The following is a 16,064-nucleotide window of genomic DNA, read 5'->3' as shown; positions in this document are numbered from 1 at the left end:
GCTTTAAACATTCAATGCAAGGTATAGTGACAAGTATATATGGGATAGTGGTAAAAACATGACACCAGACTTGTGGAAAACATAGAACGCAGTGTCACTTGTAATGCTCTGCAAAAAAGGTTCTTTCCAAGTTCAACAAAGATTGGAGTCATATTGTTTGTATTTGCAGGGATTCAGCTACGTATATAAAAAAGTTGTGTGATGACCTGTCAAAATTGATACCCGAGCTGAAGTTATTCCTTGTAGTAGATTCTTGCCACTTGTTAGATGGTATGCTGAAAGCATCTCTACAATCTTAAGAGTTAATGAGGGATGCTATTGACTTTTTAATCCATTCTGGTGCACTGTATGCACAGGAACTAAAATGCAAATATTTATCATTTCAAGCTTTATATGGCATCAAAAAGAGAGTCATCCCAACTATGTCCCCTAGCTGATGGTTCTCAGCCCAATTGGCTATGAATGCTGAGAGGGCCTTTTCACAGAAGGTTACATGGGAAGGAAAGAGCAAGCGCACATGACCCAAAGACACACTGAAGAAGTATTGTATGGTGTACTACAATAAGATTAATTTGCAAAAATCTATTTGGACCTCATATACACTATACGTACACTGTCTATATACCATGTTCTTTCAGTGCAGAAAGCATTCAATAATAAAAGTAAAATGTTCCATAAACACCGGAAAAACCCTTTTTCTGTTGTTTTTAGTGACGCGAAAATGTGTAACCACTGATAACAACTGTTTTTTAAGATATTGAAAACACTGAAAAAACCCCACCAGAATTTACCAAAAATAGAAACTGAAAACAGGAAAGCCTAGGTATGTCACTCAGAACCAGCCAGCCTCACTATAACTGTATGCATGGAAGTGTTGTAGGAGGCTAGGGAACCAGAACCATATGTTGCAGATGTTACATAGCCAAGTGGAACAGATTCATGCACTACTGCCGAAGAGAGAACCTATCACACAGCTTAGCACCAGGCACTATCCTAATTGAATATCTTATGCACCTACTAGAAGGAAAACTGTTGTACATAACCATCAAGGTAAATCTCTCTGCAGTAGTCACATACACTACATGCGCTTCAGGTAAGGGCATTTTACTGTATCCGCAGTCAAGAGGTTCTTAGGAGTAAAGAGGATTTCAATGCCAATGTCTATTTCCTCACCCACGTTGAACTTGAACCTAGTGATAGCACAGCTAAGGAAAACCCTGTTTGATCCTATACATTACGCAGAATCAGAATTCCTGACAAGAAGAAAGCATTTCTGATTGCCATCACCTCACTACGTAGATACGCTGTTTGCTTTAGCTTACGGTACAGGAACCATACTAACAAATACACAAATATCGGTTGGCAATGAGGACCCACTCACAGGTTCTCCTAAATGTGGTAGCTCACTTCCATTTTGACCAATCAATACAATGACCACCCTTTTTCTGGCAGCCAAATATGTTTGCAGAAAAGCACTTACCACATTAATATCAGGAAAGCTGTAATGTACTACCTACAGGAAACAAATCCCTGTACCAAATGGAACCAGTTCTGGTCTCATTTGTACTGGCAAGATGTTGCCGGTCACATTAGAAATCATTGCAAGATGAATAGCAAAAACCATGCAAACATGCTACGACCTAGAGGGAAGAAAATGCAGGTTAGCAAATAAAGAGTACAATCCACAAGGAAAAATTTAGTCACACTAGCATTTATAGCTTATATCTCAATTAATGACGTATGAATGACATCCACATGGTCAAATATCCAGATCTTCACAAAACACTATTGTGTCGACATACATGGTAATAGAGCTGCTCAAATGAGTTAGAAGACTCACTCACAACCTCCTAAGTGGAGGAAATACCGCTACACCATCCATCCTCGGAATGTAAATCTTGCTCCAAAAGAAAAAAAGAAAATAGTGTTCGAGGCATGTGTGCTGTGTATCACATGCTTTGCATACTCCTGCCATCTAGTGTTGTTGGGTCCGGATGTTTGCAAGTTGTTTTTCTTCAAAAAAGTCTTTCCTAGTCACAAGGTAAGGTGACTCCTCCTTTCGGTGATAGAGCGCATGGTCATCGACTCCATTGTTAGATTGTTTTTTCCACCATCGGGTTCAGACATGTGTTGCTGCGCTCCGGTTTGAAACGTTCTTCGGTTCCCCTTGGCATGCAACCCTCTCTACCCCAACGGTATTGTTTTCGTACGTGTTTCACAGTTCTCTGCGTATCGTTTCAGTCACCGAAAACTAGTTTAGATCGGAAAGCTTTGTGGACGGCCTTCGGGCGTAACCACTTTGGGTCAGATCTCTGTCTCCGGAACGGACACTGTTCAAATTTTGCCCTCAGTGACACGCGAAGTATCCGAAAACTGATTCACACAAAGTGTGTAACTTTTACCAGTCTCCGGAGCACAAGGAGGAAGACTGTGACGCCTGCAAATTATTTAGATCGGAGAAAACTCTTCGAAATCATCGGGCCCGACATCGAGACATGCAGCGTCAAAGCATCGAAGACCCACTGGACATCTTCGATGAACATTCCGATAAAGAAGATGTGGGAGCATCGGCAGCGGAGGAGGAAGAAATCTTCTCCGGTCAGGACTCTGAGATAAACCTCCACGTCGAGGAATTGCCGCAAGGACAAGGTCACGTGAGTACCGAAGCTCAGAGACTTTTTGGGATGTTTGTGCGAGCTGCCCACTTCCTCAGAGAAGTGGGTGAGGGTTATTGAAGGGGTGTAGTTTGAATCAGGATATGAAAAGTGATGCAGTGAATAGCTACTAAGCCGTAAAACAGCTCATGCAACAATAAAGGGCAAAAGATTCTGAAGATGGTGGCCAAAACTGGGGCATTATGGATATGGTTCTGACGTCCTAGGGGGAAGGCATTATTCAAGTACTAGTGGAAGCCCACGAGGAAAAAAATATAGACCCTTTCATGCCCAACAACTGGATGGCAAGATAATTCACAATGTGTGAATCCAGAAAAGTGTACAAGCAGCAAAGCTATTGTAAACATTTTCTTGTGGACGAGGAGTCATATCGGATGATTGCACATACTACCAGCATGCCCTGAAACATGTCGTTTAAATTGGTACAGTTAAGTTATCTAAAGCATGCCTACCATACTTATACACCCTGAAGAGCCTAGTCTATGGGTCCCACCCTGGAACTTGTCCCAGCTGAAGGACTTGAAAAGGCTGAGTTTTCTCACAAGTCTGGATGTGAACAGAGCTTCTGCTCCTTTGGAAGGAGGTGGTGGACAGGGCCTCACATGTATACTGCAACTGGAACAGGGACTGCCTCGAAGGATATGCAAATTCAACTAGTGTAGCACATGCATGTCATGGAAGTGGTATATGCCCCCTATGTGAGTGATCTCTGCAGATATGCAAGAACTGAATGCACAGCCCTCATAGTGGTGATCCCAAATATGACAGTAATGTGGAAAAGCATATTCACATCAACATCACCCAACTCAAACATCCATAATTGTCAGTAGCTCCACGAGGATGGATGTCCTTATTCAATAACTACACATCCTACTCTAATCAAGCCTGAAACATTCCATTCCATCAGTAAACTCTTGCACATCCATGCTAATCCTGTGTCTTATTCATCCCTAACACAGCATCAAGTTCGGTAATCCATACTAATGCAATCAACACATATAGTGTGATGAAGATAAGTTTGGAAGAAAATATATGCAGAATCAAGTCTGCTCTTACTGGATCTCTTTCCCATGGTAGCTCTGCAGTGAACCCAACATAATTACTTTCTGAAAGCAATACCTCGTCCTCTAACCATTTAATTCTGAATAGCTCCATCACCCTATTTGTCATCTATTTCGGAATTGTGGATATCCCCAGTGCTCTGCTGTGTCCTTCGGTAATAAAAACACATTATAAAAAGATCAAATAAAATAAAATTGGAGACCATAACCAAACATATGACCTGCAGTGAAATGTTTACATCCAACTCTGTACAAAGTGTTTCCTCCGAAGATGAGGAAGACATGTAACCAAACTGGAAATCCATTCCCCAGAGATATTCTCACACATTTGTTATCAGAACTGCAAATGTACCAGATTTCTGGAATCTGAGCGAGAACGCAGCACGCACGCGTCCCAGGTATTGATGCCGGGCCCTTACTTGTGAACCCCATCATGGTACATTCACAGTTCTTATAACAAAAGTTAAAGGTTCCCACATATTGAACCCTTGGGTGACAGTGTGTTCTACAGTTGACTTTTACTTGCTTACTACTCCCGACACCCGCTGGAGCCTATGTTATGTTGATGTTGAAATAAAGAAAAGAAAATACAAAGGAACTTTGTCCTTTTGCATCTTTTGAAAAGAGAATCTAGCGGTGCACCTCTTCACCCTCGCCTATTAATGGAGGTTTGTGGACAAGCAGTCAATATGCTCTGCAGTACAGCAAAGATATAACCTTTCAATGGATGAGATTGGGCTAGCAGCATATTTTTTTTCTAGAGAAACAGCAAGGACATATCCTTTCAGGAGGAATTTATGTGACTAAGATGCAACTAGGTCTAACCTTTCAATAGGATTTAGTGGACAAACCATGCTTGTGCCAGTCGGTACTTCAAGGAAATAATCACTCAATACTTTTTGAGTATAAAGAGTACTTGCAAAGTAGATGCACTTGCGAAATCAGAAAGAAATAATTACAGGTACAGCTGTGATCGCCTGCCAGGTAAACACATTGTTTTGGAGGTACACAACTCAAATCGGGCCACCTCGAGGACAATGGAGAGTATTGGCATTAGGAAGAACAGTTATATTGAAGTCAAGAGCAGTGGACCAGGACTCGTACGTGGTTTCACCATAGCTCGGAGAGAAGGCTAATATGTTTCAACATCACTGGCGATTATGGATATCTAGCCAGACTAACCAAAGGATATAAAGTACAGTTCCACAAGACAGCCTACTTCAAAAGCACGTGTAACATCATGTTCTAAGGTTCTGCATAGAACTAAAGTTTTGCCTTTGAAGGGCACAGTTGGGCCTACTAGCAAGAACCAAATATTATAGGGATCTGTAGTTAATATAGATCTATTCACACATTGAAGTTCAAAATGACAACATTTCTAGATTCAGATCTTCACTCCAGAAATTATTATGAGCGCTGTTGATTTGAATCATGTATGCTCATTTACCAATGTAGTTAAGATGAGTGGTGCTTAAAATGTGCACTACGTAGCCCACACGGTCAGTTCAGTGTACATCATTTTCCTAAGGACAATGCTTTTTGCCAACAAGAAGTTCATCTCTATTATAAAAGATAATTCCAGGAGAAAGTATATTCATACATGGATGATGGACTGGTACATTTGCAGAAGTACACAGACAACATGATGACGTATTACATACGCTAAACTTGAGGAGGAATAGGACGAATTTTTGTGAGTAACCAAATTGATAACGTTTTTTGGAACAAAAATAGATACCATGAGAACAGTAGCGTACCCTTCAGAGAAAGAAAGAAACACGCTTCTAATTGTGCTTGCTATAAAATCTGAATATTACAGATTGATTAAAAAACCCTCGATTAATCATATTTCTGTAACCTCTTAGAAATAATATTGTGGGAAGATTACAGTTCACACCTGCTGCTAAAATGTTTGCTGGTTCCAACACCAAGATCTCCAAACCGAGGCGTAGGTTACTGTGCCTAGTGCTCAAATTAGTAACTTGTTTGCAAAGAGGAGTTTTTGCTACTCTGAATTGAAGCTGACAAGGGACTGGTAAAAAACTGATTTAGGGCTTGCACAATAGTGTTAACTACAGATAGTTAGCCAAGAAAGATTAATTTTTTTTTTAAATCTTAAAACAAACTATCATTTTATGTATTAAAAAAAACGAATTGTACACGTTTCCCCCAGAACTACATAAATGTGTTTAAAATGCATAACCTTTATAAAAAAATATTTAGTAGCAATATCTTTGAGTTTGAGTTGCATACTAGACCTGGTCATAAGTAATTCCTACAACAACAGAGATTGAGATGCATGTATTTATTATTCGAAATAATCTGCAGCAGACTTAAGTTTACACATACTTCATGTTATTCATTCCATCAAGGAGGTTAGAAAGTGCAAACAGTTGTTTACTTTTGCCCACCCGGGGAACTTCTTATCAATTAGGAAGATGACCAGTTGAGCAGTGAATCAATAGACTGCCCGGAAGGTTGCTACAAGGCAAATTGAGCTCACACTAATAGTGGACGATAGCTAAAATGTGGTAGGTGCATAATATTCAAACAGTATGTAAAATATCAACATGGATTCAGCTTCACACTTCTACAAGAACATTGTATGTGGCACCAATATGGGCATGCGACAAGCGACACACCAGACTAGCCATGACTCATCCTGTATTGAGAAACTAGCCTAGCCTGTAGCAGACTGACGCCACAGAAAGAAAAAAACTGTGACTTATCAAGCAGAAAAAGTCCTATTACAGGTGGGACCCATCAAACCTTCCCTTGAATTTCCCTTTAAGTAGACGAGGTATAAACAAATGTGTTACTTACACACACTGAGATACAATTGTAAACATTCAGTGTAAAGCACAGACTGTTGATGGCCTAAGGTAAATGGAGCACTTCATTCCTTTTCTCAAAGTAGAAGGAGAGTCTCATTACAGACCAGGATGAAATGCAAGTCTTTTTTCTTCTTCTTCTTAGAAAACAAACTTACAGTGCCCAAACAGTAGGCGCACAGTGGTATACGATAGGAGAATCCTTAAGGAATATCAAGCTGCAAAACTATTTTTTATAGTTATTTAACTTATTTCTTGTGCTTTTTGCAGTATAGACTGTGCTAGCCTCAACTGTAGTCTGGTCTTTTCAATTTATTTGCATATCAGTTGTAGAAGCCACCAAGAATAGAAAGAGGGCAGGCAATGAAACTCGCAAACCTTGCAGTGGTGGAGACTGGGGATTAGAGATAGTGGAAGGTAGGGTCTGGAAAATATTCTAGTCCATAAACTAAGGTTGATCCAGGAGAAACATGCCCTCTAGGGCTCTGAGAGTGCACCACAGCAGAACTCTCTTCCTAGGTCCGTTCCATTGAACCCTCTCGAGTCCCCTGTGAGAACCAGTGGGTTCTTCATGAACTCAATGAGGAATTCACCATCCTTACATATAGGGGCCCTCCACTCATTATTTCAACATTCCCTTAACTGTTCTTTTAGGTTTACCTATTCCCATCAGCTATCAGTGTATAGGCTGTGAGTAGAAAATATGAACTTTTTAAATACCGGTAGCATCAACTTGACCTGGACTCTAGTGATCTGTCATCGATGGCCCCAATTGAGGGAATGACGTTTGCTGTCCCAAGCCATATAGTGGGTAAGGGCACCAGTTGTGACATTTAGGGTTTTTACTACTGATATTCCTGGGCCTGTTTTACAGTTGGACCTAAAACTGAGCACCAAGGGCACCCCTTTAGCTCTTGTTACTCAAGGTAGCAAAGCAAGGTTTACTTATGGTGGTGGTGTGGTGTTAAGGACTCAGAACTTAGCATAACATTATTGGCACATAATAAATGAATGCCCAACTAGTGCAGTACCTTTAGCCAAATGTACTTCATTATACCATCAGGACAGTATTATAAATGTAAAGCTTCCTACAAATGTAGTATGAAACAATCAGAAGGCTATAGCTACCAGTAGAATGGTTATCCAAACCTGAGAGTTCTCTTGCTGAAGTGTGTGCTGTCCCTGCTCCAGCATTCTTTTTTGCCTGCTGGACAGTTGCTGCAGTGGATTCTGTGTGTTTTAGAAAAGTGCACAAATACCTAATAGTGTCTTGGCGCTGAGGACCACATTGACCTGTTATACGCCTAGCCTCGGAACAGCCAGGTTTTCAAATTTCTCCTGAAACCAGTTAGGGAACTAGCGTTCCTAAGCTCAAATGGAAGAGAATGCCAGAGTTTGGATGTCCCGTAGTAGAAGCCGCGGCCACCCCAGTGTAAGGTACGAATTTTAGGCACTGGGAGAAATTTAGCGCCTGTAGACCGGAGAAGTCTAGTAGGTTGGTACCAAGCAAAAAGATTCTCTTAAGTGTCTTTCAGTCAGGGTTTCTTTTCAGTTCTTAGTACTTTTCATCTTTTGTAGTTGTCTACATGTGCTGGCCTTTATAACCCAAAGGAGTTAGGTCCTTTTTGGACGTGGACAAGGCTGGACCATTTATAAATGCAAAAAACACACAAATGCCTAGACCACTCTTTTTAAAAAAAACAAGAACAATTAATGAAGGTCAAGAATACTCTTTATTGAATTCTGACCATGTACTTGTATTTTATACCTTTGATTTCTTCTTTTACTTTCAAAGTTTTTTTTACATATATATTCATTAGCAAAGATAGGACAAACTGTACATATATTTACAATACTATACAAACCAATTTATAAACAAAACATGTCACAATGTATCTACACAAACTCCAAAAAACATCACAACAAAAAACACATTAAATTGATGTGTATTTAATATCAATAAACGAGAAACCAAATCAAAAGGAGGAAAAGAAAGGCAGGAAGGAAGGAGAGCGTAAGGAATAGAGTCAAATTAATGATACTCTTTCATGGTGTTAAAGCTAACAAATAGTTCTTGTGAGTAAATTATTCCTTCAAATGTGCCTCCAAGTGTGCCTGTGCCTCCAAGTATGCCGACGCGTTTCGATTACAGGAAACCAGTTCCTGGAATCTCATCAGGGCTTTTTTTCTTTTGTCAGATTTAGGAGGTGGACTGTGGAAGACTCTCTTGTTATGCTCAGAAATTTTTCTTTCTTTAATTCCCCAACGTTTTGGCAGTGAAAGGTGCAGGGGGCTTTGTATTCGTTGTTGGCAGATTCCTTTCTGATTCTTCGCGTTGTATGTGGAGTTTACTCAACACATGTACACTTTCAAACAATGTGTTCGGAAGCGCATAGTTTGTCATAGGGAAGGCCCAAGACTACTAAGGAAATATGCCTCCTGATTTGCACTGCTTCCATCATGCTCATTACACAACAATTGGGGTGTGAGTGGATCCGATGGAGAGACCTAGGAACTACTCTAACTAAAAGAATGCATTTGTTCTGTGCAAGCTGCCCAGAATTTAAATACAGAGTTCACCATCAGCATATTTTAGCATGGTGGTAAACCAGGATTAATGTAAATTCCCCTTAATGCCATGGTTAAAACGTTCACACTGTCCAATTTCTATCAGTGGCCTTTGGGTGTTTGTCTGCCATCCTCAGTGAATCGCACACCTTGTTGTTGGGGGCTGTATCAAGGCCTTTGAGTACCACTTTCTACCTCAACTGATCCTGTTTCTAAAAATGCCTAATGGTTACAGATAAGAGACAAATCTAAGGAGATTATGAGGTCTGAGATTCTGTTTCTTTCCAGTTCAATAATCTAGTTACTTCCTTTGTATACTTGACTCACCAAAGGTAGCAATAGCAAGCAGATACAGCTTACCCCTGGGTGAAGTAGAAGATGTCAACTCAGTTTCAACATAACACATTATTGGCTAATCTATGACTCTTCCAGAGGCTTGGTCCTTGATGTAGAGCGCAGATAACCCCCAAAATAACACCACAATTTACTCACAAATACCATGTACATACTTTGATTCACCAATGTCCACCTTACACCCGCCTCGCATTGCTGCCATCAATGCAGCCCTCTGTCCCACACAGACCATACTTTTTGGCCCCTTGGAAAAATGTTTCTCAGTACCCATGACTTTAGATCTATCAACAGCTGTTCTGCCAAGCCAGACCTAAGAAGGTTCATGAAGTTGCTTTGGAGAAATTAAAACGGGGATATATTGCTCTTTTGAACCGTGCAAGGGACATTCATATATATATATAATATATATATATACACACACACGCACACACACACACACACACACTCTTAACGTCATTTCTTTGAATATTCATGTTATTAATCTATTTTCTTTTCTTATTAGGTATATCGTGTAACCGGCTGGGCCAGCATTCATGCCTACGTTGTAAGGTACAGTAGAATCGAAAGATGTACGCAGACGCAGGTCACACTGAGGCAAGGCTAGAAAGTTAGCTCTGAACAGAACAACCGAGCCTCCCCACAAATGTTACTGCCCTACCCCCTCAGTGTGTTTAAAAATGTTTACCTTCTTGTATGCCTCCCAGAATAACCCACCATCATAACCAGCTGCTTAATCAGGAAAACCAGGTTAGGGAACTCTTGTCTTTCATCTCAGCATGATTTCTTAGCAAGCGTTTAATAGTTTAGTACCACTTCTGACAAGCCCATTACTAATCCTGTGTCTGCAACCCAGGTTACTCTTTGTTAATTTCTCTGTTTGCAGGCCTGTTTCTGCGATGACCATGCTCGAAGCAAGGTATTTAAAACGGAAAAAGGAAAACCACCTCCTTGCCCCAAGTGTGGACATGAAACTCAGGAAACGAAGGATCTGAGCATGTCAAGTAAGACTGCACATTTATTGTTCATTACATTGTCCTGTGTAAATTATTGGAATTACAAAAGGCTGATTTAAAAGTCAGTTTGATTTTGTGAAACATTACTTTCTTGGATGTAATTTGCTATGCACATTAAAAAAGAAAATAATGGATGCAAATATTTTAGTGATGGCTTGTCCATTGAGGTATGAAGTTCGGCACAACTTTTTTTCCGGTGACCAAGGTCACAGTAATTAAGCAGATGGCCTGAACCAAGTTATTCCTAACATGTATGTGGGTATATATGCAGGTAGATGGCTAGGAAAGCTGTGTTAATGTTTTTTTCAACTGGGACAGCGGTATGACCTTTAAAGGAAGGTGAATGTTGGTCCTTTCCATTTAGGCAAAGGTCTTCCAGGTACCCATATTCTCCCCTCACTGACTTAAGTAGGTGGGCGCCAGGTGTCGTCTCTGGACAGAGCAACATTTTCAATCAGTTCCCATGTGTCCCTCCTACAGTTCCTCCAGCTTGTCCTGAATATGTAGATTCATTGTGAGCCCTGGTGTTGCTAGACCTACAGAGCGTCTTCAGGATACAACTTTCTGTCTTGTTTGACCCCCACAAGTAGGCCCGGCGCAGGTTCTGCATATGTATTCTTATAGAGACATCTACCTACAGATTCCTCACCTGTAGAATAATTCCTGATCTCAGACTGAATCCAGAATCTTCAAAGCTTATAAGACGCCTGGTCGGGGATGCTAGCTTCGTATCGAAGCTATATAGTGCCCACCCTAGCACATCAAATTCAGTTCCCTTTTCTTTGCACCTTCGGCATGGATCCTGAGCTCGCTCTCTCTGTGATATTGTGAGATTTCCCTGCAGACTAAATTCTTGTAGTGCAGTTTTGTCTCCATCAAAATGTTCATGTTTTAATCCCTGTTGGGACTGTGAGGGACAGATGTCAGTTATGGATCCCCTTTCGATTTGCCTTAGTTTCCTTGGTACGGACCATGACTCTAAAACCTGTAACTTGTTGCTTAGTATGCACTGTAAGACGATCAAGAAGTGAGAGAGCAAAATGTGTTTTGACCTGGGCCCAGGATGACCAGCAAAAATCCAGAAAGTAATAAGGGTTGGCCAGAACACCTCTAGTTATGTAATAAATTCAGGCCTACACACGGCTGATTCTGTAGTGCCAAGGTAACCCCAATTACAATATGTCACCTTGTCTAGCTTTGGACACCTGACTCTTCTTTGGTAGTACAGGCCAATCTGCTTGACCTTCCCTTTGATGGTGCACCTCCGTTTGACAACAAAGCCAATAACGCTTTGGAGCGTTTTCAAGCGAGAAAGTCCACAGTCAGCTCTTTGGGCATCCAACAGCCTTGACCCTTAAAAGTCTGCTGGAAGTTCTGAGGCTTCTCAAGGAGATTTAATTTTCTGACAGTGTCAGTTGTTTCAGTTTCGGGCTCCAATACCTTCGAATTCTCTGGTTAAACAGTACAGCGGTAGAGCTAGAGGTAAAGGCTGTGGATCACTTCATCAAGCCTCCTCCTCCTACCCTTCACCACCAGGAAATACAGCTTAGTTTGCTTCACCAAGCCCACATGGAGCCTGTGGGAGGAGTGGGTGTCCGCTTTCTACAGGACAGGAAGGCCATTACTTCAGCCCAGTGGGCCCTTCAGATAATGGGCCCTACCTCTCTTTCAGACTCCTCCCTCTTCTCTCTTTTCTGCTAGAAGGTCCACAGCTCCTTTCAAGCGAAGCATTGCCACCTCTTGCTGTAGGATATAATACAGCAAGAGGTGGCAGTGCTTTGCTTGAAAGGAACTGTAGAATGTATGCCAGGGCAGGAGATTGTATATATGTACAGAGTGCCATGGGCATCACTCAGTAGGTAGGGATCACATCCTTATTGAGTGATCCCCTCACTTAATGTAATAACTACTATATATAGAGATAATTTCTTTGTTAGAAGACAATCAAAACAGGTCTGACAAGGGTTTCTTTTGCTGACCTATATATTCTCCCAACAGATCTTAGTACTCATCAGTGTACTTATTATATACAAAGTGTAAACGATGCATTGCTCAAGTCAATTTGACTCCATAAAAGTGAACACAAGACACTTTACAATCCTGGCCCGTCCGATAATTTACAGCAAAATATAGGTTAGCAATATTACACATTCATAATCATCATAATAGAAAATTAAGCCAGGAATAAGATGTCAACGTTTAATGAAAGGGTCCCCTAAGGACTAGGTAATTTAGCTTAGGACCACTGAGTATCTATAACATCCCATGAAATCACGCAATTTTGTAATCCATTGCAACATCTATTGCTTGGTAAGGACAGGAGCTCAGAAGGTCCACCCTTTTCCCAACCTCAATGTGTATCTTTTGTGGATAATGATCTCCTGTGATGTAGAATCGGTAGGCCTTCCTACATCAGAGCAGAATCATTCATATCTGCCAGCAAAGTCAATTAAAGTTCAAAATATCGAACCCTGAATTGGTTGGAGGAGACTCCTAATCGCCACGCTTCCCCCAACACCAGAATCCGCTCTCTCTGTCTCTGAGACTTACCAAACAGGGGAGGGGTTAGACCTTTCGGACACCATAGTGGTCTCTCTGAGTGCTGCTGCAGGTGTAGCTTGGTGGGGAAAAAATTTAAACTTTAACTGAGGGATGCCCTTCACTCCTCTGACAACCTTGGCCACAGTTATTGATGCTTCCACCCAAGAGTGGGGGGGCTCATCTCAAGAACAGAAGCTTCTGGTCTTAAGAGGAGTAGCTGCTTCATATCAACCTGCTAGAGATGCAGGCGATTTGCCTGGTGTTTAAGGCCTTTCTCCCCTCCATCCAGGGTTGGTCTGTCTAGATCAGGATGGAGAATACAACTGCAATGTGGTTGTGAACAAACAAGGGAAAGTAGGGCCCCACCTCCTCAGTTTGGAGGCATTGTGACTGCGGTTTTGAGCACATCATCAAACATTGTAGTTGGTATTCCATCACCTGGTGGGGTTTCTGAATGTCAGACCGGACTGCTTGAGCTGGTGTTACCTTGCCGATCACGAGTAGCCTGTTCTGCCAGCAGTTGTGCAGGATATGGGGCACTCCACAGGTGGACCTGCTCATCTCCTTGGAAAATGCTCCGAGCTAGCAGTTCTGCACCTTCTAATATCAGTTGAGAGGAGCCTTGGGGGTCATGTTTCAGTTTAAGTGTATCAGTTCCACTACACGTTTTCCCCCATAACCTTGATTCCCAAGTTCTGAGGAAGATTCACTAAGACTGGGCCCAAGTACTTCTTATTGCCACAGACTGGCAAAGGAGCTTGTGGTATGGAGACATTCAGTGCTTCTCCATATGTCCCTAGTTCAGGCTACCATTCAGACCAAACTACTCTCCCAGTCAGTGGGAATGGTGCTGCACCCCAATCTCCAAAGTCTCCACCTTCATGCCTGGAGATTGAGCAAGGCCACTTAGTCTCCTTTCAGCTGCCATCAGAAGTAGCAGATGTCATCTTGTCCAAATCCCATATTATAATGTGGTTTCTTAAGAAGCTGACCAGACTATGTCCTCCAACTCCTTTAGTTATGTCCAGTGGGACCTTAAGCTTGTTTTAACCTTTTTGATGGGGAAGTAGAAGGAGCTGCTTCATCGGTTGAATCATAGACTGCGGTCAGTTTCTACCTGGGCTGCATGAAGAATATAAGATTGGTTGACCAGCTTTTCATTGGGTACTGTGGTTCCAGGAAAGGGAGAGTGGTCTAGAAGCCAACATATTCCAGGTGGATCATTCTATGTATCAGTGTATCAAGACCTGTTAAGTTCTTGCCAAGAAGGAGCTGCATGAGGGAGCCCGAGCTTATTCAACTGAAGCCAAGTCGTCGTCTTCCTCTTTTGGCAGAGGTGCTCCGATCACAGAAATCTGCAAGGCAGCTACGTTGGCATTCTTACACACTTTTACTAAGCATTATTGTCTGGATTGTGAAGCACGGCGGGATGGCCATTTTGCCAAATTCATCATAGAAACCTTTCTTATTTGATCATCCATCAGCCCTCCACCTCTGTCGAAGGGTGCTGCTGGGAAATCTATCCTACAGGTGAGGAATCTGCAAGGAAAGGTATCCATCAAAAGAAAAAGTTACTGACCTTCGGTAGCGAGCATTCTCGTGGGTGCTTTGTCTGCCTGCTGATTCCTCACCGACACCACCCGCCTCCCTGTTGATAGACGTGTCATATGGAAAGATTTATTAAAATACCAATCTGAGTTTCGTACTGCGCTACTTCTTGTCAATGTCACTCCATCTACTCGTCTCAAAGGTTTCAAAAAATTGGAAGTAAACTGAAGTCCTTGAGTCAAGGTTGGCGTTGTATGGCTTTGGTGACATCATCTGACATCACTTCCGGCATCGATATGAAGCCAGCGCCCTGCCTACTGGCAACTTATGAGCCTTGAAGTTCCGGATCCAGTCTGACACCTGGGATTATTCTACAGGTGAGGTCTGCAGCTAGATAGAGTAGCCACCAGAAAGATAGTTACAGAAATAAGTAACTTTTTCTTCTATTGCCCTTGATGAAGGCCCAGGTTAAATTAATGTGATTACTAGAAATAAAAGTTTGAATTTGAGGGCAAAATTAGAGTAATTTTAGAAAATGACAAGCTAAAGTTTGCATAAAAAATACTTTATTTACTAAAATGAAAAACTGGTGTTCCGAGACAGAACCTGTGTATTTTCAGAAATGTCAAGGAGTTGTTTGCCGAAAACTGGTTTATTCAATAAAAAGGAAAACAATTGTTGAAGAGGAAAATAACTGTGTTTTCAGAAAACTACAAACTGTTGTTTAGAGACCAAATGTGTGCATTTCAAAATTATTAAAAGCAGATATTCAAAGATAGTTTATATTAAGATGGGGGCATTTTTGCACACATTGTGGTATGATTGCTTTGTGACTGCTGCAACTTACCTGCTGCTATTGAGTTATCTCTTTAATGACATGCAAGTGTATCATGAGTTCTGTTTATGACATTATCACTAAGTGATACCGTTGCTTGATTTCTGATCTTGAAGTTGACTGCTCTTTGGCGCTCAAAGTTCTCTTTAACACCTTAAGCTCTCTTTAAAGTGAGTGGTAGCACTATGACGTTAGAGACTTGGCTATAAAGGAGGAATAGCAATGAGAGACAGTCCATTTAAAGGCTTCAATGGTGAGTTTTGTGCTAACCTAATTTCTCTCTTAGGGGAGAGGATCATAGTCACAAAAGCGTTTTAATAGTTTCGCCCATGTGCGGGATCCTGGAGCACTTCTTCATAGAATATCTTCTTAACCACATCGCTGCTGTGGTTATTTTTCCCCTGTGCTGAAAATTGCCATTTTGCTGGTGTCATGACGAGCTCAGCTCGTCATCAGCACAGCTCAACTGTGCCTCATGACGAGCTGAGCTCGTCATGAGCATGGAAGGGGTTAAGTGTAGACGTTCACCTTTCTTCAGGAAGGCCTGCAGAAACACTTGAGCAAGAACGGAATGTGCAGCCTAGAGAACAGGCTACGTTGGAGAAACACTTCAGATTGCGTTTAGAAAAGGGTCAAAA

At 41.6% G+C, this 16,064-nt stretch overlaps 1 protein-coding gene across 1 annotated transcript in view; it reads left to right on the top strand.

The window, feature by feature from the left end:
- The window catches only part of NOAZFP (nucleolar atypical zinc finger), a 142,347-nt gene that overhangs the window by 80,976 nt on the left and 45,307 nt on the right, over positions 1–16,064 (top strand). Inside the window, exons 8-9 of the mRNA XM_086962229.1 lie at positions 9,992–10,038; positions 10,373–10,490. Of these exons, the coding sequence (XP_086818355.1) occupies positions 9,992–10,038; positions 10,373–10,490 (165 nt within the window). The remainder of the gene's footprint in view (positions 1–9,991; positions 10,039–10,372; positions 10,491–16,064) is intronic.

The sequence above is a fragment of the Lissotriton vulgaris genome, chromosome 3_1 (assembly GCF_964263255.1).
Source record: "Lissotriton vulgaris chromosome 3_1, aLisVul1.2, whole genome shotgun sequence".
NCBI classification, from domain to species: Eukaryota; Metazoa; Chordata; class Amphibia; order Caudata; family Salamandridae; genus Lissotriton; species Lissotriton vulgaris.
This window is presented reverse-complemented; position numbering and strand designations above follow the sequence as displayed.